The 14,648-nt window shown below is 55.7% G+C and overlaps 1 protein-coding gene across 3 annotated transcripts in view; it reads right to left on the bottom strand.

Annotated features, from left to right (window-relative positions):
* The window catches only part of LRP5 (LDL receptor related protein 5), a 137,664-nt gene that overhangs the window by 15,622 nt on the left and 107,394 nt on the right, over positions 1-14,648 (bottom strand). For all 3 annotated transcript variants that reach the window (XM_016921396.3, XM_024347283.3, XM_016921397.4), the window contains 5 exons: positions 11,094-11,302; positions 9,499-9,689; positions 8,604-8,813; positions 4,609-4,734; positions 482-718 (listed from right to left, as the gene is read on the bottom strand). In XM_016921396.3, the coding sequence (XP_016776885.1) occupies positions 482-718; positions 4,609-4,734; positions 8,604-8,813; positions 9,499-9,689; positions 11,094-11,302 (973 nt within the window). The remainder of the gene's footprint in view (positions 1-481; positions 719-4,608; positions 4,735-8,603; positions 8,814-9,498; positions 9,690-11,093; positions 11,303-14,648) is intronic.

Genomic DNA, 14,648 nt, shown 5'->3' with positions numbered 1-14,648 from the left:
GTTTCACTGTCAAGATCTAAAGGAAGATCCTGCTGGTCAGAGAGGGCCCAGGATGCCTGAGCAAATCTCTTTATACCTCCTGATTGTACATGTTGATAGAAACCACTCAGGCTTAAGCACCATCCCACAGACTGGTCAGTGGAGACAGCACTGTCTTTTGGGGGGGGATTTTCCAGGGTGTGAGCCATGGACCTCTGCAGCCCACCCCTGAATGTGCCTCAGGTTTCTGTGAAACTCCTGACCTAATGCAGGAAGGTGAGATAGACCCTCACAGTCTGCCTTCAAGCCACACTACCTGGTGGGACAGGATGGGTGGAACTGCAGAGTTTTCCTTGTTGGGCCTAAAAGACAGACTTGGCAATCTCCCTGCAAGCAAAGGTTTTCAGAGCCCCTACTCCTGTGAGGCCGGAGGCAGCCCCAAGCTCGTATCCCGGAGGGCAGGGCCAGGGTCTTGGCAGAGCCTTGACGGGGAGGGCCTCACCGTCACAGTCCGCCTCGTCTGAGCGGTCCTGACAGTCTGCCTCGCCGTCGCAGCGCAGGCGCAGGTCCACACACTGGCCCCGCGCGCAGGGGAACTGGGCGGCGGAGCACACGGGGCAGCCCTCCTCATCGCTCTGGTCGTCGCACTCGGGAAAGCCGTCACAGCGCCAGGCCCCGGGGATACAGTCGATCTCCCCTGTGGCACATGCAAACTGGTCCGGGGAGCAGGTGGGCGGCTCTGGGGGAGGGACAGAGGAGAACATCACACGCAGCCCCGCCCAGCAAAACCCAGGCAATGGCGTGACTGGGCTTCAAAGTAGAAGTTGAGAGGGACTCAGCGCGGGTTTGGCATCCCTGCTGTACGGGGTGCTGCACCCGCACATCCTCCATCGCTGCGGCTCCTGTGTGCCGCTCCACCTCCAGCCCCAACCCAGAAGAGAGGCTGGGAGAATACACATTCACTGCAAGAAGACATGCATCTGTATGTTTTTCAATGCAGAAGGGAAAGGGGGCCAACTGGGAATCAGAGCTTTAAGCAGCAGGCGCTACACCAAATACAGCAGAAATGCTCCGGGTGGGAAATTCAGCCCTGACTGGAGCAGTCCTTCCTCCTCCCGGCAACACACATCTGCTCAGCCACGCCTGAGTGCCCACTGCGCCCTCCTCAGGACCAGAGGGGCAGAAAGCAGGTGGTCAGCAGCCACACCTGTTGCGGGTGTGGGACTGCTACAGAAGAAGGGCCAGGCCTCTGTGGTGACCAGTGTGCGCATAGCAAGGCGGGAGCTGGCCGAGGACTTGTCAGCACGTCCCAGGCGCCTGCAGAAGACGGGACAAAGCACAGGCAGGAGGGCCAAGGACACCCCCGGGGAGGGCGCTGAAAGGGAGGAGGGAGAGGATCATCGGAGGGTGGAGGCCACTTCCTACGTGTGACCATGGAGGCCATCCTGCCCCTCGGGGCTCCACGTCCTCAGTGCGGGCTGGGCATGCGGCAGCACTCAGGGAACAGCAGAGTCCCATGGGCTGGGGACACAGACACAAAGCGTGGGGGCACTGGCACAGAGAAGCCAGAGGAGCCCTAGGCTTCGAGGTGGCCCCCCATTTCCTAGGACTCCTCCCTCCCACTTTGTGCAGAAAATCACAGGAAACAGAGGCTTGCCTCAGGAGGGGATGCTGGGAAATCGGCCCAGGCCTCACTGAAAGCTGAGCAAAACCCCGCCAAGCTGAAATCTGATCAAGGTAAAAAACATCGGTTTCAAGCTGTCATGCTGCACGCAAGCCTTTGGATGTTTGGAACCCGCAGGCCTTCCCCATGACTACTGGGCTCACCCGAGTGACAGGGACTGTGTGGCATAGGGGAGGGGGCCTGATCAAAGACAAGAGTTCTCGGGTAATAAAAGGAAGCGGCTGTCCCCACTGGGCTCAGCCACAGGAGGACGTGCCAGGGTCAGCCCACGACGGCTGAGAGGAGCCAATGACAGATGTCTGCAAGCCGTGCCTGGCCATGGGGGACACGGAGGACCGGTGGCTGGAGGTTGAGGGCGACATGAGGCAGACCTGAGATGGAGCCCAAGTCTCCCTTAGCAGTTGTGAAACCGAGCAGCCTCTCAGCCTCCCAAAGCCTCCGACCTCAACTCTCAATCAGAAGCAGCCGCTGGGCACCACAAGCTCCTGTGAGCTGTAACTGGGACACTGGGGCCAGAGCCAGGGGCACGCCCGGCTCAGGGAAGGGCTGAATGGCGGTGGTGATGGCACTGCTGAGGTGACTGTGGCTGCCTCTTGCCCAGCCTGGCTCCTGCCACTATCAAAGGGTCCATGTCCGAGACCTCAGTGAGGCCCTGTCCTTCTGTGATCTCCCTGGAGAAGAGGCCACAAGAGAATGACAAGCACCTGTGCGGTAAATACATGTCTCTCGAGCCGTGAGGAAGGGGCCTGGAGTTCCCGAGCCAGGAGGGCCAGGGCCCAGGCCAGGGGGTGGTGGATGGAAGGGCATGGCCTCTGGCATGGAGGCCCAAGGCTGCAGTTGGTGCAGCGTTCTGACGGCCCCGTCTCTTGGCCAGGGCAGTTCGGGCATCAGTGGGAGGTGCACAGACACCCTTGGGTTGCAAATCCACCTGAGCTTTTGGGCTGTAACTTGGAGAAAAGCTGCTGGGAAGCTCAGGAGGGGGACAGTCACAAAATGTCCCCTCTGCTTACGGCCAAACTCGAGGTGTGAGGCAGCACCCCGCGGCCCTACTCCCCGAGCTCCTGGGCAGGAGCCAGTCTCTCCAGGAACAAGACAAACTGCTAAAAACAACCGGCACTCCGGGTGTGGTGGCTCACGCCTGTAATCCCTGCACTTTGGGAGGCTGAGGTGGGCGGATCACCTGAGGTCAGGAGTTCAAGACCATCCTGGCCAACATGGTGAAACACCATCTCTACTGAAAATACAAAAATTGGCCGGGCGTGGTGGTGGGAGCCTGTAATCCCAGCTACTTGGGAGGGTGAGGCAGGAAAATCACTTGAACCCAGGCGGTAGAGGTTGCAGTGAGCCAAGATCACACCATTGCACTCCAGCCTGCGCGAAAAAAGCGAGACTCCATCTCAAAAAAAAAAAAGGGTGCACAGCCAGTGTGTGCTGCTGTCTGTAGGATGAAGCTGAACCCCCAGGAACTCCCACGGGAGAAAGGGAGCTGAGCAGAGCACAGAACCAACAGGATCCAAGGCCACCTGGAGGCATGGGGGCATAGGAGAGAAAGCCCTGGACAGGCTTCACTGTGGTGAGGATACAGATGGTCACTTTATTACTACTGCCACACCCATGGCATAGCAGCTGGCATTCCTGTGCATCACGTGTCAGGGTCCAGGTGGAGTGCCCTGTTACTTGATGCCCATGACAACCTGCCAGGTAAGTGCTCTCAATTTCACAGAGGAGGAAGTGGAGGCTCACAGAGATTCAGGCACCAGCCAGGGTCACTCAACTGGGAAGTGACAGAGCCAGGATTTGAACCCTGGCCTCTTTGGCCCTAAAGTCCAGGTTCTTCACTACCCCACTCTCCCACCACCAACACCAGGAAGCCCTAGGGGGAGAAGAGGATCAAGGGTAGAAGGAGAGAAAAAGATAGAACTACTAGGAGAAATAAACAAATCCACCATTAGAGTTGGAGACTCCACACCCCTGTCAATAACTGACAGCTCAAGCAGGCAGTCAGGAAGGAAGGATAGAGACAACCTGATGAGCACTATCAACCAACTGGATCTAATTGATGTTTCTGGAACACTCCACCCAACAACAGCAGAATCCACATTCTTTTCAAGAGTACACAGAACATTCACCAAGATAAACCGCATGATGCTGGGTGATAAAACACACCTAATGGCCAGGCACAGTGGCTCACGCCTGTAATCCCAGCACTTTGGGAGGCCGAGGTGGGCGGATCACAAGGTCAGGAGTTCGAGACCAGCCTGACCAACATGGTGAAACCCCGTCTCTACTAAAAATACAAAAATTAGCTGGGTATGGTGGCGTGCACCTGTAATCCCAGCTACTCAGGTGGCTGAGGCAAGAGGATCACTTGAACCCAGGAGGCAGAGGTTGCGGTGAGCTGAGATCGCGCCATTGCACTCCAGCCTGAGTGACAGAGCAAGACACTGTCTCAAAAACAAAACAAACGAAGCAAAACAAAACAAAAAGACACAAAAACAATAACAACAACAAAAACACCACACCCAACACATTTAAAATAATAGAAATCATATAAAATAAGCTCTCAGACTACAGTAGAATTAAATTAGAAATCAGTTGCAGAGAGACAGCTGGAAAAGCCCCAACTCTTTAGAAACTAAGCAACACTTCTAAATAACACATGAGCCAAAGATGTCATCTCAGGAGAAGTGTAAAAATATTCAAACTACCTGAAAATGAAAATGTAACAAAATTTGTGAGATTCAGGAAACGCAGTACTTAGAGGAAAATTCATAGCACCGAATGCACATAGTAGAAAAGAAAGGAGGGCAAAGGAAGACACAATCAGCTTTGGAAACTGGATGCCACAGGGACTGTGATTTTAAAAGGATGCCAGGCAGCAGCCTAGCAGGCAGAGAATCAGGTACCTGTCCATCACCCCAAAGGAGCACCTAGGTCACACCTACCTCCACAGGTCAGCAGGTTCTGCAGGAGCACGAGGTGGACTGGGCATGAGCACCGTGGTGTCCCATCACCCTTGGCAATACAGATGTGGGAGCAGCCACCATTGTCACGGGCACATGGGTGGGCTGCTGCAAAGACAAAACAAGACAAACGGAGGTCAGGCTCTGTCTCCCACCTCAGAACCACAGCCTGGAGGGTAGGGGCCAAATGAGAACTCATGAGAACTGGCCCTCCTGCAGGCCCGGCCTCTCTGGGAGGATCCTCCCACTTATTCCTCTTGGCAGCCTACAGAGTCTTCCTACTGACATGGAAATTGACACACAAATGGATGCCAGAAACAGTTACAGAAGTTGCTTGACATCACAGGCCAGCCTGTCTGCACCAGTCTCTACTGTGCCCATACCATCAGTCTGAACTGCCCACTTGTCTCTCCTCCTATTTACTTACTTTGAGACAGGGTCACACTCTGTCACCCAGGCTGGAGGGCAGTGGTGCAATCATGGCTCACTGTAGCCTTGATCTCCGTGGGTCGAACAACCCTCCTGCCTCAGCCTCTTGAGTAGCTGGGACTACAGGCATGCACCACCATGCCTGGCTTTTTTTTTGAGACAGAGTCTCGCTCTATCGCCCAGGCTGGAGTGCAGTGGCACGATCTTGGCTCACTGCAAACTCCACCTCCCAGGTTCACGCCATTCTCCTGCCTTAGCCTCCCAAGTAGCTGGGACAACAGGCACCTGCCACTGTGCCTGGCTAATTTTCTTTCTTTTTTTTTTTTTTTTTTTTTTTTTTTTTGAGACGGAGTCTCACTCTGTCACCCAGGCTGGAGTGCAGTGGCATGGAGCGATCTCGGCTCACCGCAAGCTCCGCCTCCCGGGTTCACGCCATTCTCCTGCCTCAGCCTCCCGAGCAGCTGGGACTACAGGCGCCTGCTACCATGCCCGGCTAATTTTTTGTATTTTTAGTAGAGACGGGGTTTCACCGTGTTAGCCAGGATGGTCTCGATCTCTTGACCTTGTGATCTTGATGGGGTTTCACCGTGTTAGCCAAGATGGTCTCGATCTCTTGACCTTGTAATCCACCCGCCTCGGCCTCCCAAAGTGCTGGGATTACAGGCGGGAGCCACTGCGCCCGGCCATAATTTTTTGTATTTTTAGTAGAGACAGGGTTTCACCGTGTTAGCCAGGATGGTCTCAATCTCCTGACCTCGTGATCTGCCTGCCTCAGCCTCCCAAAGTGCTGGGATTACAGGTGTGAGCCACCACACCTGGCTTTTTTTTTTTTTTTTTACTTTTTGTAGAAATGGGGTCTCATCATGTTGCCTAGCTACTTGTAAACTCCTGGGCTCAAGTGATCCTCCCACTTCAGCCTCCTAAAGTGCTGAGATTACAGGCGTGAACTACCACACCTGGCCCTCTTCCCGTCTTTCATTGTATAAGGGGTTGGATAGTGCCCCCCAGAAAGATACACCCATGTCTTAAGGCCTAGAATCTGTGAGCATAACCTTTTTTTGGAAAAAGGGTCTTTGCAGGTTAAGGATCTCAAGACGAGGTCATCTCGGATGATTTGGGTGGGCCCTAAACCCAATGACAAACGTCCTTATAAGAGGCAACACAGACAAGAAGAAGAGGTAAAGACGCAGACACAAAGGAGATGGACACATGAAGATGGGCAGAGGTTGAGGCGGCACATCCACAAGTGTGGAACGCTGGCACCCACAGCACTGGAAGGGCCAACAAATAGATCCTCCCTGGAGCCCCCAGAGGAAGCACAGCCCTCCCAACAGTTTGGTCGCAGGCTTCTGGTCTCCAGCACATTGGGGGAATCCATTTCTGTTGCTTTAAGCCATCCAGTTTGTGGTCATTTGTTACAGCAGCCGTGGGACACTAATACACATGGGAATTAAAATAGCAAATGGTGCCAGGCGTGGTGGCTCATGCCTGTAATCCCAGCACTTTGAGAGGCCGAGGTACGTGGATCACCTGAGGCTAGGAGTTGAAGACCAGCCTGGGCAAAATGGCGAAAACCCGTCTCTACTAAAAATACAAAAAAATTAGCCTGGTATGGTGGTGGGTGCCTGTAATCCCAGTTACTTGGAAGGCTGAGGTAGGAGAATCGCTTGAACCTGGGAGGCAGAGGTTGCAGTGAACCGAGATCGCACCACTGCACTCCAGCCTGGGCGACAAAAACGAAACTCCGTCTCAATAAATAAATAAACAAATATAATAAAATAAAATAAAATAGCAAATGGACCAAGTCCCTGGGAACTCACGTTATTCTATCCAGTTAACCAAATGTGTCCAACACCCGGACAATGAGAAGAAGAGGAGGCAGCTTGGAGGGAGAGCTGACCACACCCAGGTGGAAGAAATGACAGAAGACACTCTGTTCCCCGCCCCACCCAGAAAAATTTCACAGTGTCCTTACTCAGTCTCAAGGATTCAGTGTTCGGTTTTTTTGGGATAGGGTCTCTTTGTCACTACCACCCCTGGCCCTTTTTTTTTTTGAGAAGGAGTCTCACTCTATTGCCTAGGCTGGAGTGCAGTGGCGTAATCTTGGCTCACTGCAACTTCCGCCTCCCAGGTTCAAGTAATTCTCCCACCTCAGCCTCCCCAGTAGCTGGGAATACAGGCGCCTGCCACCACACCCAGCTAATTTTTGTATTTTTAGTAGAGACGGGATTTCACTATGTTGGGCAGGCTGGTCTTGAACTCCCAACCTCAAGTGATCAGCCCACCTTGGTCTCCCAAAGTGCTGGGATTATAGGCATGAGCCACCGAGCCCAGCCTGGTCCCTTTTTGTTTGTATTTTTTGTAGGGATGGGTTCTCACCATGTTGCCCAGGCTGGTCTCAAGTAATCCTCAGATGGTTACCATGGAGGGGAGGAAGGACTGTGGTCCCAGCTGTGGAGGCCCCTCCCCCAAGCCCTGGGACACAGCAAGGCAGTGGCAGGCAGAATCCTAAATGACCCCGTAATTTCCCACCCCAGTCCCCAGCACGGCGTCATGACCTTATGTGGCAGAAGGGATTCTGCAGATGTGATTAAGGTTATTAATCAGCCGACTTGGAGTCTATCAAAGGGGAGGCTAACCTAATCTAAAGGTGGCTGAGCCGAATCACAGGGCCCTTTAGAAGCAAATCAGAGAGACGCAAGGTGCGGGAGGGACTGACGCAGGGAGCCCCCACTGCTGAGGCAGAGAGGGCCACGGGGCGAGGACCTGGGGTGGCCTCTAGGAGCTGAGAGTGGTCCCCGACCAATAACCAGAGAGAAAACAGAACCTCGATCCCACAACTGCTACCTGCTGAGTGAGCAAGGAAGCTAATTTCTCCACAGAGCCTCCGCTGAGGGCCCAGCGTTCCTGACACCTTGATTCTGGCCCCGTGAGACCCTGAGCAGAGAACCCAGGTGAGCCACGCTGTGCCTGGACTTTGCCTTACAGAACCGAGAGACAATCTGTGGGTGTTGTCAGGCCAGTGGCTCACACCTATAATCCCAGCACTTTGGGAGGCCACAGCAGGCAGATAGCTTGTGCCCAGGAGTTGCAGACCAGCCTGGGCAACATGGGGAAACCCCGTCTCTACAAAAAAAAAAATTAGCCAGGTGTGGTGGTGCCCACCTGTAGTCCCAGCTACCTGGGAGGCTGAGGCAAGGTGTTCACTTAATTAAGCCCAGAGGTCGAGGCTGCAGTGAACTGTGTTTGCACCAGGGCACCCCAGCCTGGGCAACAGAGCAAGATCCTGACTCAAAAAAAAAAAAAAAAAAAGAGTTGGTGTTGTCTTAAAACGCTGTTCGTGGTGATTTGTTCTGCGGCAAAAGAAAACAACCTCAGAGGCCTCGGGACATTCAGACATGTCGCTGAACCCCAGCGGGCAACAGTTGGCATCTGGCAGAGCCCACCGCCTGGCTGAGGCCACACAGGATCTTGCACTGGCCTCCAGCCTCCTCCAGGGGTCGGGTTTAGAGGCCACTCTGCCCACCCCACTGCCAGCCCCCACGTACAGAACTCCTCCAGGCTGACTTCCTCCACCGCATGGATGCCAGTGAGGTGGGCGACACGGCCCTGGATGCGAGTCCGCTTGTCCCCGGTGGTCTTCTCCACACGCTCGATCATCTGCTGCTGGCGGTCGATCCAGTAGAGATGCTTGCCAAGAACGGTCAGGCCCAGAGGCTGCACGATGTTGGCGTCCTCCAGGGTCAGGCGGTTGGCCCCTGCAAGCAGCCCGTGGGCCCCCCTGAGCAGTGCTGACCTCCAGAGCTTGCCCCACACTCAGCTTGGGAGGACAGAGGTTGACAGGGCTGCCAGGGAGCCTGGGGGATTCCATGCTCTGGACAGGGGTGGGAGCTGCAGCAGAGTCCCTGGAAGCAGGCCGACCCAAGACAAGCCCTCGGAAAGCCCTGCTCCCACCTGGGCTGGGCTCGGGATGAAGGCCATCAGTTCCAACGGCGGGCCTCGGTCACTGGCCCCTGCAAGCATGGCCCCTCCCTTCACCCATCTACCTCATCATAAGAGGAAAAGCCATGGGGACCTGCGCCCCCTCTCTAAGCACCAACTCTCATTTCTCTCCAGCCCTTGCAGCCTAACACAGTCCAGAGCAGAGCAGCTGCTTGGGCAGGTGCTGGGGGCAGAGGCTAGGCTGCAGTCCTGCTCCATCTCCTGCTGTGGGGCCCCAAGCAGCTCGCTCACCCTCTCTGAGACTCATTTTCTGCCTCTGCCCTGTGGGGCTCACTCAGAACCCCAGCCTACAGCTGTCAGTGTGAGGACAAAACACGCTACACACAAAGCCCCTGGCGCGGCACTGGGCTCACGGCAGGTCTCGGACAATGTGGCAGCTGCTGCCATTACTGACAATGAAGGCCGGGTGTCTGCGGTTAGGGCAGGCCCCGGGGCGCGTACCTGACAGGTCACAGCTCTCAATGCGCTTCAGGTCCGCATCCACCCAGAACAGCTTGCCCAGTGTGTTGTCCACCACCAGGGCCACAGGGCGGATGAGGCCGGTGGTGAAGAGGACCTCGCGCTCGGTGCCGTCCAGGGCTGCGCGTTCGATCTTGGCTGCCCGGTCCTGCATGTTGGTGAAGTACAGGTACCTGCGGGAGGGTGGCGGGTGAAGGACGGGTGTGGGGATGGCGTCTCCTCGGCCAGCACGGAGCCCAGGGCACCCAGCTGGGCTGTGGAAAGCCCCTGCCTCTCAGGGCTGCCCGAGGCTGACAGGTCACATTCTATACTAGTTGAACAGTGCTCTCCAAATTCCCGCTCACCCCAGAACCTCAGAATGTGAGCTTATTTGGAAGCAGGGTCTTTACAAATGTCATGAAGGATCAAGATACGACCACAATGGGTGAGGGTAGGCCCTAAATCCAACTGAAGTGTCCTTCAACGGTACAGAAGAGGCCACGCCATGTGCAGCCAGACGGAGAGACTGGAGTGACAGGACCACAAGTCAAGGGGTGCCTGGAGCCACCAGAAGCCCAAAGGTTCCCTCAGAGCCTTCAGAGGGCGCAGGGCCCTGCCCACACCTCGATCTCGGGCTTCAGCCCTCAGGAACTGTGAGAGAACAAGTGTCCATTACTCTCAGCCACCTGGCTTCTGTAATTTCTGACAGCAGCCATGGGAAACAGGTGCAGGCCCCCCACAGCTGCAAAGGACCCCGGAGCCCTGGCCGTTGGGAGACCAGCTCGGCTGGCTCCTGCACAGCCGCATTATAGACCCGGGGCTTCCGCCCACCGAGCCCCCCGTGTGCTGCAGAGGCCGCACCACTGTGGCCGTCACTCCTACCAATGAGGAAACTGAGTCTCCAAGAGGCTATGCCACCCGCCCAAGGTCATGTGGCCAGTAAGTGGCAGAGTCAGGGCTCAATCTCTGGGCTCCCGGCCCAGGACCTGTGCTGGCTGTAGCTCCCGTCTTCATGCCAGCCCCCCAGCTATCTGAGGAAGGCCATCGCGCTCCTGTCCCCAAATGTTCCCGTGCTCAGTTTGGAGCCTGAGTTTCATGTCACATGGGTTTCGGTCTCCCTCTTTCCCTGGCTTTTCCCTCTGGAGACCTCAAGGTCCTGGGTGCCTTCCCACCAACCAGAAGCTCTGACGACCAACAGGTGGGAGTGTCGGGGGCCTCCTGGAGGAAGAAGCCCAGGAGCTCCCTGTGGTGGAACAGGAGCGAGTCAACAGGCAGCCCCCCATGCCGTGGAAGGGATTTCTGCACAGGGTTCAAGTTTAACAAGGATGATACAAAACCTATCAACTGCAACTCCCGTCGGCCAGCGCTGCCTTGTAACCTCTCAGCAGAGCTCCCCCTTCCCTTCCAGCCCTCGGGGCTTTCTGCTTTCCTGGAGGGGCTGTGAAAAAGCCTGTGTTTGCTTTTGGGACCCTGGAAAGCCACCCATTGGATCCCCGGGGTGGAAAGTCTCCCCAGCCTGTGAGAGGCTGGCATTCGGCAGAAGACACGGCGGGCACGCCTGGACGGGCAGCACCCCCACCCACCCGTTGGCCTCCTACCCTCGCTCCGCGTTGACGACGATGGCCCTGGGTTTGTCGCGGTCCCCACGCAGCACCACCCCCATGGCTTCCCCGCTCAGCCTGTGGACGTTGATGGTATTCGTGGCCTCACACGTCCAGAACAGTGTCCGGCTGTAGATGTCGATGCTGAGGTCGTGGGGCTGCCTGTCTGGGTTTTGGCCTTGGCTCAGAGAGGTCAAAACAAAGGGCTGTAAGACAAAGAAACCAAGACTCCTGAGCACTGGCGAGACCCCTGGGCACTGGCGGAGACCCCTGGCACTGGCGGAGACCCCCGGGCACTGGTGGAGACCCCCTGGCACTGGTGGAGACCCCCGGGCACTGGCTGGAGAGCCCTGGGCACTGGCTGGAGAGCTCTGGCAGGACAGCAGAGGCCACAGTTCTCAAGTTTAGCCTGAAAGTCAAATCCCAGTATTGGTGTGGGGGTCTCTCCTCTCCAATCAGCTCCTAACTACGTATGCCAGAGTAATCCGCCTGAGTATGCCAGAGCGATTAGGACAACAGCCTCTGGAAGAGCTCTTGCCGCCTCGGACTTTAGGCCTCCTCAGCCACCCGCCGGGCACCCAGCTGTGCATCACTAGACTGGCGCTCCCATGAAGGCCCCACTGACAGTTGAGAAGGGATCCAGGACCATGGGGCCCTTCCCAACACATCCCTGTCTCCTCCACCTTCCAGGACTCAAGCTTTTGGACTGCGGCCCTCACGTACTGTTTTCTCTGCAGGGCACCAGGACAGACAGTTTGGGGGCCGCCCCTTACAACCCCTTCCCCAACGGAAGGAGGCCAGGTGAGGGGAGGGCAGGTGAGGGTGGGGGTTAGGTGAAGGTGGGGGACAGGTGAGGGTGCAGGGGCGGGTGAGTGGGGGAGGTGAGGGTACAGGGGAGGTGAGGGTGGGTAGAGAAGGTGCGGGTAAAGGGGTCGGTACAGATGTGGGGGTAGGTGAGGCTGGGGGCCAGGTGAGGGTGCAGGGGCAGGTGAGTGGGGGAGGTGAGGGTACAGGGGAGGTGAGGGTGGGTAGGGAAGGTGAGGGTAAAGGGGTTGGTACAGATGTGGGGGGAGGTGAGGGTACAGGGGAGGTGAGGGTGGGTAGGGAAGGTGAGGGTAAAGGGGTTGGTACAGATGTGGGTGTAGGTGAGGCTGGGGGCCAGGTGAGGGTGGGTAGGGGCAGGTGAGTGTGGGGAATGACTCAGAGCCCCTCTTGGGAAGGCAGGGCAGCCACATCTCTCAGTGACTCTCAAGGACTCTCCATCTCCACACTCTCTGGGGTCACCGCCCAGGAGATGCTCGAGCGCTGCCTAAGCCCAGCCCACCCTCTGCATCTCAGGGATGAGCCTGGGCTTTTGGGGCCTCCGACACAGCATCCCTTTGAAGGGCTCTTACTGAGCTAACATAGGAGGAGAGGACAGCCCAGAAGCCTGCTGCCTGGGGGGATCTGGTTCCTTTGGGTTACCCTGAAAGACAGCTGCATCCAAGTTCCCGAGTGATTTGGCCTGGGGCAAATGGGGCCTGGAGCACCTGGGCTCCTGCCACCCAGGCCTGAAGGAAAAGCTCCCCTCCCTCTCTGTTGAGTCAGAGGGAATCATCTTAGGATGGTGCTCTGATAGTAAGTCTTTTCAGACTTTCTTTATCTAGGTCTTTCAGCAGTTAATAAAACAGGGAGACAGCAGTGGCTCACACCTGTGATCCCAGAATGTCGGGAAACTGAGGTGGGAGAATCACTTGAGTTCAGGAGTTTGAGACTAGTCTGGGCAACATAGCAAGACTCCATCTGTATCAAAAAAAATTAAACCAACCAAACAAAAAAAACAATAGCTCAGTATGGTGACGCACACCTACAGTCCCGGCTATTCAGAAGGCTGAGGTGGGAGGATCGCTTAAGCCTGGGAGGCCGAGGCTGCAGTGAGCTATGCTCATACCACCATACCCCAGCCTGGGTGACAGAGTGAGACCCTGTCTCAAAAAAATACAAATAAAACAAAGTCTCTAAGTAGATAAAAAGAAGCGTCTTCCCCAGGCCCAGTCTCTTGGACCCAGATGGAAAGGGTGCCTCCCCCATACACACACACACACCACACACCACACACACACGCGCACACACACACACACACACCCCACACACACACCCCCAGATGGAAAGGGTGCCTCCCTCCCCCATACACACACACACACCACACACACACCACACACACACACACACACACACACACACACAGCCTTGCTGGGCAGCTGCAAAGACATCATCACTTTCATCTGGACACGAAGGATCATGTGTCTTTGTAGATAACAACATCCACATCACTACAGAGCTGTGGACCCTAGGGGGCCGTGTGTCAAAGCCAACTGAACAAATTCCTTCCTAAAAGCCACTAGCTGTGGACCATGGCCTGGTACAGCTGCTGGGCTGAAAGACAAGCAAGATTCCAGCTACCCTGGCCAAAATCAGGCTCACCGTGGAGGGTGGGTCTGTGGGAACCAGATGCAAAAACAGACTTTGGGACAGCAGTCTGGAGAACCACCATCTGAGAAACGTGTACTGTGTGACGTGACACCCTGGCCACACTCCTCCCGGGCACAAAAACAACACAGCAAACTTTACGCGGCTGGCCAGTTTCATAAACCCTGAACTCTTTTTTTTTTTGAGACGGAGTCTTGCGTGAGACAGAGTTTTGCGTGAGACGGAGTCTTGCTCTGTTGCCCAAGCTCGAGTGCAGTGGAGCGATCTCGGCTCACCGCAAGCTCCGCCTCCCGGGTTCACGCCATTCTCCTGCCTCAGCCTCCCAAGTAGCTGGGACTACAGGTGCCCGCCACCACACCTGACTAGTTTTTTGGTATTTTTAGTAGAGACGGGGTTTCACCATGTTGGCCAGGATGGTCTTGATCTCCTGACCTCATGATCTGCCCGCCCTGGCCTCCCAAAGTGCTGGGATTACAGGCGTGAGCCACCGCGCCCGGCGCCTGAGCTTTCATTTTAATGTAGTACAAATACTTATGGTTAGTGCAAACTTTCTTACCAGAATCCTATGCAACACCACAAACACGCCTTTTCCTCACTAGTACAAAACCTTCACCACGGAAGGAAATGTTCATAGTGGCCTTATTCACGACAACCAAAGGTGGAAGCAACCTAGCACCCGTGGATGGATAAATAACAAGAAGTGGTCCGTCCATCCATCCGATGATTTTTTTTTTTTTTTGAGACAGGAAGTCTCACTCTGTTACCCAGGCTGGACTGCAGAGGCACAATCTTGGTTCACTGCAACCTCTGCCTCCCGGGTACAAGCGATTCTCCTGCCTCAGCCTCCTGAGTAACTGGGATTACAGGTGTGCGCCACCACACCCAGCTAATTTTGTACTTTTAGTAGAGCCAGGGTTTCACTATGTTGGCCAGGCTGGTCTCAAACTCCTGACCTGAAGCGATCTGCCCACCTCGGACTCCCAAAATGCTGGGATTAGAGGGTGTGAGCCACCGCGCCCAGCCTTTACAACGGGTTATTATTCAGGCTTTAAGGAAGGAAATTCTGACACAGGCTATAACACA

Source organism: Pan troglodytes, chromosome 9 (assembly GCF_028858775.2).
Source record: "Pan troglodytes isolate AG18354 chromosome 9, NHGRI_mPanTro3-v2.0_pri, whole genome shotgun sequence".
NCBI lineage: Eukaryota > Metazoa > Chordata > Mammalia > Primates > Hominidae > Pan > Pan troglodytes.
Note: the sequence above shows the minus strand (reverse complement) of the source record. Positions and strands in the feature narration are given on the sequence as shown.